The sequence below is a fragment of the Loa loa genome, assembly GCF_000183805.2.
Source record: "Loa loa unplaced genomic scaffold supercont3.324, whole genome shotgun sequence".
Classification (NCBI taxonomy): domain Eukaryota; kingdom Metazoa; phylum Nematoda; class Chromadorea; order Rhabditida; family Onchocercidae; genus Loa; species Loa loa.
In genome coordinates this window covers 2,975-11,392 of record NW_018108504.1, presented here as the reverse complement: position 1 = coordinate 11,392, position 8,418 = coordinate 2,975, and the positions used below count along the sequence as shown (strand labels likewise).

At 27.3% G+C, this 8,418-nt stretch overlaps 1 protein-coding gene across 1 annotated transcript; it reads right to left on the bottom strand.

The window, feature by feature from the left end:
• Positions 1-2,377: 2,377 nt before the first annotated feature.
• Positions 2,378-7,678, bottom strand: LOAG_10516 (hypothetical protein; the record flags this gene model as incomplete). The annotated part of the gene is made up of 10 exons (XM_020448176.1): positions 2,378-3,049; positions 3,637-3,845; positions 4,004-4,110; positions 4,347-4,540; positions 5,070-5,160; positions 5,393-5,540; positions 6,004-6,254; positions 6,438-6,482; positions 6,879-7,011; positions 7,550-7,678. The coding sequence occupies 10 exons, from the start codon at positions 7,676-7,678 to the stop codon at positions 2,407-2,409; spliced, it is 1,950 nt and encodes a 649-aa protein (XP_020301657.1). The 3' UTR covers positions 2,378-2,406.
• Between the last annotated feature and the right edge of the window lie 740 nt (positions 7,679-8,418).

Below are 8,418 nucleotides of genomic sequence, written 5' to 3'. Positions count from 1 at the left end.
ATTAATGTAGTTGAATTTTACACAAAAAAAAAAAAAAAAAAAAAGAAAATTCCTTTATTATAATCTTTCTAAGCAAACAATGTAATAATATTTCATAGTAATAAAATCATGGGAAAAAAAAACAAAGAAAGAAAAAGAAAAAGAAATTTGAAATGATAGAATTTTAAATTTTACAAAAGAAAATAAAAAAGGAAAAATTTGTTGAGAAAGAACATTTTTCCTTTTTTTTTCTTTTTTTTTATTTTACAAAATGATTAATTTTACAACGATAAATTGTTAACTTTGAAAAAATTCTCCAAAATTATAATATAATGTAAATTACAATAAAATAAAATTAAAATTACAAAAATGAAATTTAATATTTGAAATAATCATTACATAAGGATCAAAAATCAACATTGTAAATAGTATATATATATATATACATGATGATACATTTAATGTTTTTACATACATTTACATTACAATCATAAGCAATTTTAAATTTGCAAACTACGTGGGTGGTCATAAACGGCTACAACTGCCAACTGTTAAAACATCGTGTGTGGTCGTTCTGTGTAGCATCATGTCATTTTGCCTAAAATTATTTTTGACTAATTTTACCATCAATATATATATTTTTTAAAAGGACGAAATTCACCATCAAAATATCACATCCTCTTCTATTATCAAATACAGTAATTTTGATTGGTAAATGTTTACATACTTGAAATTTTTCAAAACTTAGCTAAGTTTTTTAACATACAAATTGTTGAATGTATTTTACATATCCGTTCATTTTAATAGGATGTAATAATGTAAAATGTAATAGTAGTAAATTTAAAAAGATTTTTTTTTTATCAAAATTCTTTTAAACTTTTGTTATTTCTTCGTTTTTTTTTTTTCTTTTTACTTTATGCAAATTATTTGGTATTTATCGATTAAGCAGATAGGATGCATGTAGAACGAAGAAAAGGAAAAGTTATAATTTCTATTATTCTCGAAAAGTCGGTGGTAATTACAAACAATAAATCCTGGAAAAATCTTCTTTGTATTCTCTTTTATTTGGCATATTCTTTTGAAATTTAAAATTATCAAAAAGAATTTTGGTAATTTTTAATGGTTGTTTTTTGTTTGTGGATTTTTATTCCCATGATGTAGCTCAAATTTTGAGCGATTTATGCTTTTGAAGAAATAGTTTCGTATTTTGGATAATTCCTACTTTTACAAAATATTTCAAATTTTGAAAAGAAACATTAATTTTCATAAAGTATTTCATTTTCTCGGCCATCTTTGCTCCCAGAAAGACTCGATCAAACATATCATTTTCTTATAAAATTAAAAAACAAATCCCCTTCTCTCCAATCAACCTATTTGAGGTTATTCATTTTATCAATTGATAATTTCTTGAAAATTATTTCCAAAAAATTGAATTTGTCTAAAAGGAAGATCAATTAGCAAAGATTTATATCATGTTAAAATTTCCTTAGTAAAAATATTTCATTTTATTAAGCCATGCAATATCAACTGTTGAAGCAATATATACAATTTTGAGCAACACTTTTGTTGACAATAATAAAAAAGAAATCAAAATAAAATCAATAAGAGGAAAAAAAAAGACAAACAATTTTAATACATTTTGAGATCATCAAATTATATCAAATAACAATAATAACAACAACAACATTAGTAGTAGTGATAGTAATAGTAACAGTAATAATAATAGTAGTACATCGATCGTAACATTAATAATAATAATAATAATAAAATGTCAAATTCACGGTAAAAATGAAATGATGTATTTTATTTACATGAGGCTCAAGTCCAACCAGAATATTTCATGGGAATTATTATATTGCACAGGAAATTTCGAACATAAAAATCTTTTACAACGATTTTTGAAAATGAGAAATTGATTCTTGAGATAACGACTGTTTCAGTTGAATAACCAAAATTAGCTTCATGAAATTTCAAACTAACAAAGGTATAAATATGTAAGGTGCAAAAATCAAGACTAATTGGATCATCTGTTTAGCTTCCTCTCAAATTCTTATTGTAATTTTAACATTAATAACAAAGGTCTAAATTAGAAGTTTAAAAAAATTTTTCAAAAGAAGGAAAACAATGAATACCACTTGGTGTACTACGAATTTTAACTAACCAAAATCAAATGTTTTTTGAAGTTTTTTTTTTCTCGCAAAATTGCATAATCTTAGAATAAACCTACTACAACATTTTGTCAGCAAACATTGACAGTGCAGTACAATACTTTCTATCGTCATGTTTTTTTTGTGCTAAACTTCAAAACTATTTTAACTAAAATAAAATTCCTAAATTTAGTAAATTAATTCACTCATCCATTTATGGTTTAAGTAGAAATTTTAAGTAAATGAGGCAAATTTATTCGTATATTATAAACAGCGAAAATTAGATATTCGTGATATCTTTTCCAGAAATAAAACCAGAATCATTCAATGCATGTCCCTCATTGCACATCCTTTTCTCAGACGAATTACTGTCATCAATGATCGGAAAGTTATTCAATTGGTCGAACTGATCTGTCATGTCATGCTCATCGTTAGTATCATTGTTGGTTGCTGTGACAACTGCGATTTGTACGGCATCTGTTAAACTTTCCAACTCGGGAAATATTTCGGAGGAAATGCTCCTACTACCATCAAAGTTAGATATTTTTGGTTGGGTTAATATCTGTAGCTTCGTGACATCATTATTCTCTGATTCCTCAATAAGTTTATCCATACTATGCGATATTGAAACCTGATTCAGTTTATGAATAGTTGTTGAACGTGCTACACGCCAATGAGTGTTAATAAACCAGTTTGGATCATTTTCCAACATTTTTGATGTTTCCGTAATAGCTTCCATTAATTTTGCGTACACCGAACTGTATGCAAAAATTTGTGAATCATTTTCAGTATCTGAATCGGTTAAATTAGAAATTAATGCAGCAATATTGTCGGGGATAATATACTGCAACAAGCAACTTAACGGTGGTAGAACGAATAATGGTAGCGTATATCTGAATCGAATTGATATAACCGATGAATGCCTGAATCAAAAAAAAATTCAAAAGAATTTTAAAAAAAAGGAAGACTTGGATTAATTCATAGATTTATTATTCTTTGATGCAATTAATTAAAATTATTCTCCAAGTTTTAAATAATGTTTTCGAAGTTCCAGAATTTAAAAATTTCATTAACACAACTGTCTTTTTCTTTGCTGGCCTAAACAACTGTGGATAACAAATTTATGGTATTACGAGAATGCTATGTTAGAAAAAAAAATTTTTAATAAATAGAGAATAATTTTCAGGTAATTAAATGTTTAAACTGAAAGATCAGTTGAGGGAGAATATTTGAGCTTAAGGTGCTGATGAATGCGATCGAAATACGCTTGCTTCCAAAAGTAAACTTCTTTGGTTGTAAAAAGGGAAAGAAGTCATCTTGGATTTAAATATACGTTATGATTCTACTAGCGAAATTTAAAGATTTTAACAGTGATAATATTATCAATGTGATGATTTGGTTCATTAAGACAACCAATCGATTCTATTCATCTAAATAATCCCAAAGAATTTCTAACTAATGTAATTAATTGGAAGAAAACGAAACAAAAAGATTCATAGAGACGGCTTACACTAATGCTTGATCAATTTGTCTGTCGAATAAATCATCGAGTGGTTCGGGATCCTTTCGCTTAATACGATATTCTTGTTGTATCTTACATCGATAATGATAATATGCTCCTTCAGAATTGATAATAATTACTTTATCAGCGTTCAAAATCGACACGCTGATATAATCCAGAAGATTGCGCTCAATTTCAGCAATATCCCAAACATCCAACTAGAAATTAATTAATTTTTGCCATATTTTAAAGTGATAATTCACTTAATTAGTTTACCTAATTGAAACCATGAATAAGCTCCATTTTATCAAATGTACACTTATTTCAATCAAATTCAGAAAATATTGTCAATAAATTTAAAAAATAAACAACTCACGTGAACGTCGAAACCAAATATGCTCCGCAAATATTCCGCAAAGATTAGAACACACCTTTCATGTAACAAACTGTCATGCGAATAAATCAGTAAAACATTAAGTCGTGCTGAAAAAAAAATTATTTATTTATTACTTGGTCATTTAGGAATCAGTAATGATTAATAATTTTGAGCGATTGCTACAATTAACTTGGAGAGTTTACCTGAAGTTTTCAAAAATCCCATCATTAAAAGGATAATTTTTTTTTTCTTGTTTTATTTTCAGAAAATCCCATTTGATGTTAAATTATCCAAGTAGAAATCTGAGAAAAAAAAGATTTCAAAGTTTGAGGAGAAATCAAACCAATATGAATTAAAGGTGTTTTACTACTGGATAAGGTTGCCAAGGCTGTTGTTGAAGGTGGACGATCCGTTACAAATCGTATTCGTAGAGTTTTATTGGTTAGTCGACGACGAACATGATATAAGTATAGGACATAAAGTAGGAAAAATATCATCAAACTTATAACTAAAAGCATTGTTGTGAATACTATTGCCCTGTAATGAATTCAAATTTTAAAAGTTCAGAAAAAATTGTCAAAAACAAACTTTAATTCAACATCAAAAGTTTCACGTATTGCTCGGAATGATAAACACTTATACAGATATTATGAGTTATATCGAGGAAATCGTACCGAATAGATGAACATACTTGCCAGTATTACTTCAATACGTTATGCCTAAGTGATTTTCGAGATTAAATTAATGGGTTTGAAGTGGTTTTTGAGATTAAAGTAAAGTAAAGGAGGAAAATATCTCACTCGATATCTCGTAGATGAGTTAAAACTCGAAATTTCCACGAAATTCCATAATTAAAACAAGAAATGGTTACTTATAAAACGAATTAACTTTAAAAGATAATTTAATCAAGAAGATGGGTTAAAAGAAATAGTTGAACACTGCGTTAAGAAATTAATCCTGAACCGTATCTAATCTACGATATTGCTTTCAACCAAAAATGGAGACAGTTTCTATACAGAATGTAACGGGTCAGATTAACAATTTGGTAATATGAATCAATCCTTACCATATATATCCGGAAGCGCTATGCTTAGCACGGAAAATTAAAGTATTATTTCGTTCTAGTTCTGGCGCAATGGCTAGTGGCTTTTCCATTCCTAGAATCGTTATTAGAATTTTCGACACAATTCAACACTTCTTAGGTAATTTAGTTGCAAAGAAAATGTAGAAATTTAATTTAAAAATCTTTATTTGATTTGAGTTAAATAAATTCTTTTTTCCGAACAAATTAAAGTTAGAAAATTATAGAAAAAATTGCTTAGTTACAACTTTTAAAGTAATCCCATTGGTAGTTTTCTTCCTACTTCTAATACCATAAATTAAACTTACTTTGAATTCGAACCTTATGCCAGTCAGCAGCGATACAAGAACACACCATCCGGTTATCAAAAGGACTAGTGCTTAATACCGGACAAAGACAACGACCATCGCGGGAGCGCTCTATCGGTATAACAGATGGCATGAAATACTGATCCACCTAAAAAAGATAGGATGTGATCCTATCTTATTTTACTTTTTTTGCAAAACAATTGAAAAGTAAGAGCAGTGGATTATAACTGGTTTCTCATTCATTGCACTTCAGCAAAAACGTTTTTTCCTTTTTTAAACGAAATATTATGAAGGGAAATAGCATGAATTGTAAAGAGTTTGCAGTGATCAATTAGATTTAAAAACATAAAATGATGAAACAAAGTGGTAATTTGTAATAATTTTCGGTAAAAGTTTTTGCATATTACTATCATGTTGACAGCGATTATTAATGAGTATGATAATGGAGGGGAAATCATGAATTATTAAGAATGGTGTTAGCATTGTAAATTTTCAGAAAAGTATCAATTAAAAAAAAATTCAAAATTACTAAAAGATATTAGGATAAAATCTATTTTAATTGTTTAAAATAAAAGGTTTTTTCTGCTTTTTTTCCTATTTTCAAATAGTACCTCCAAATTGGTAAAATTATACTGGCCAAAAAGCATAGTTTGATTGCCAAAGTGTTCCATATACATCAATTCCACTGGTACCACTGCACTATGAAGCAATTCTAGGCCACTTTCATCCTTCAATCGTACCTCATAACCTTCGAAACAGTAATGAGGTGGTGCACCCACAAATTCAACTTGAATCATTCGTGCTAATGAATGCACCAAAATACGTCGAAAACCACCAGTCCATCGTGATGCTTGCAAATTTGCTAAAAGAAAAATTGTTAAGAATTTTAAAATTTCTAATAGGAGGTAGCAAAAAAACATCAAGTATTTGAAAATTTTTCCAAAAAGAACTTTTTTTTGTTTCAGATTATTGCTAATACTGCATAATTTTAATTAAAATTTCAGAAAAAAAACCGAATGTTTAATAAACTTTGAGAAAAATTTACATATTTGTTTACAGTCGTGTTCAGTGACCGTATCATTATAATAATCTGAAAAAAAAAGAGAAATGAAGAAAAACGAAAATGATTCAAAATCAAATAAAGCGTATTTGCTACCAGATAAACTTATACAAGATTTATCAAGTCTGATTAGATCGTAAATTTGACCCCTAAACTTGAAGAGCAAGGTCAATTGGTCAATAACTGCATCGGATTTTCCCGAGATATATGGATTTTTCCGAAAATGACCCCTAATTAAGATTACTGGATTGTTCTGTTTAAAATCATTCCATTGATTATTATGCTATCAGCAGTTTTCATATCTGAATTTCAGTATCCCTTCGTTTTCGTTTCCGAAATATTACTTCATTCCTATCAATTTTCCTTATTTCTTTTGTGACAACAAAATATTCGGGAAGTATTCTCAAAAAAACGAAGAATATTTACCAGGATGATGAGGCATCAAGACATGTTTCCGGAGAATTGTTGTATGATTTTTTCTTCGCGATAAACTTATCAACTTAATGTCATATGTCTCGCCAAATTCGAATAAACTTTCGGAAGTGAAATGAAATCGAGGCTGAAAGTTAGTTAATTACTGTTATTGTTGCTATTCAAGAGTTCGCAATCGTCAACTATTGCTAATATATTCCCAACTTCTTAAAAATTCAACGTCTATCTTTCTTTTTTTTTTTTTTTTTTTTTTAAGTATCTTAATATTGTACGTTGAAATTCGAACAACATGAAAAAAAAGATTTCGGAATTAAATTTTGAAATTTCAAATGTCTTTCATTTTCCTTTTCAAAAGCATGAGATTTCAACCATTTTTGAGATGAAAACAGGTCTTAATCTAACTTTTTCAATCAAAATTTAATTAAATTTCGCTTTAAAAAATTTAAAATGAAATGTTAACAATTCTAGAAAATAAACACTTTCAACGTTAACTTTTTAAATTAAAGCAACATTTGGTAATAATGCTCTTTTTTGTTTTGCAGGGATTTAGCATCAATTATATTCAGCCATTTTGGGAACTCTTTTTATGTTGAATAAAAGAAAATAAATAAGATGAAAAGAAAAAAAATAACATAAATGAAAATGAAAATTAAGATGAAGCAAACCACGGCGGCAATTAAATTACTGTTCCAATTAGAATTCGAAATATCAAAATAAAAACACGATCGATTAGATGAGACATCTTCAATTTCCAAAATAAATCCCAGCAACAATGATGTAAAATCTGCAATCATTTTATGATAGAGAAAAGGAGAGAGAGAGAGGGAGACAGACAGAAGAAAGAGAGAAAGGGAAAGAATGGCAATTGTAATTAGAAGTTGAATTTTGAACAAATTTAAAGGAAAAAGTTGTTAAAATTTGTGTTAAATTTTTCTAATTTTAAAATATGATGAGTTATTGGAATTTTCTAATATTATAAATCATTCAAAGCATTTGTTAAAGTATTTCATTTATCATAATTTATGATCTATTTCTCAGATGTTATCGACTTTTTTCATTAGTTTATTTGTCAATGTAAACACAAAAATAAAAAAACTTTCAGTGGCGATCAGTAAATACGAATATTCATAAATATTCTCTTATCATTAAAGGATACAGGAAGAAAAAACAAAAACAACTTTGGAATATTCTATTATTTTTTTTTTTTGTTAAATATTAAGAAATATTAAGAAAAATGTCCTATTTTTCGCGTGGAAAAAAAAGAAATCGTAGCATTTTAGAAGATATAAAATACGATTTAATATATTAAAAGTTACACTAATGGAAAAGTGTGAATGGCATTGCAAGGTTCCACTTAATTAATGGTTTATATAGGTAACTGATTAATAAATTCTCCCTCATTTGTATTCACTTTTCATCCTTTTATTACTATTTATTATTATTATTATTATTATTATTATTATTATTATTATTATTATTATTATTATTATTATTATTATTATTATCATTTATTATTATTATCATTTATTATTAT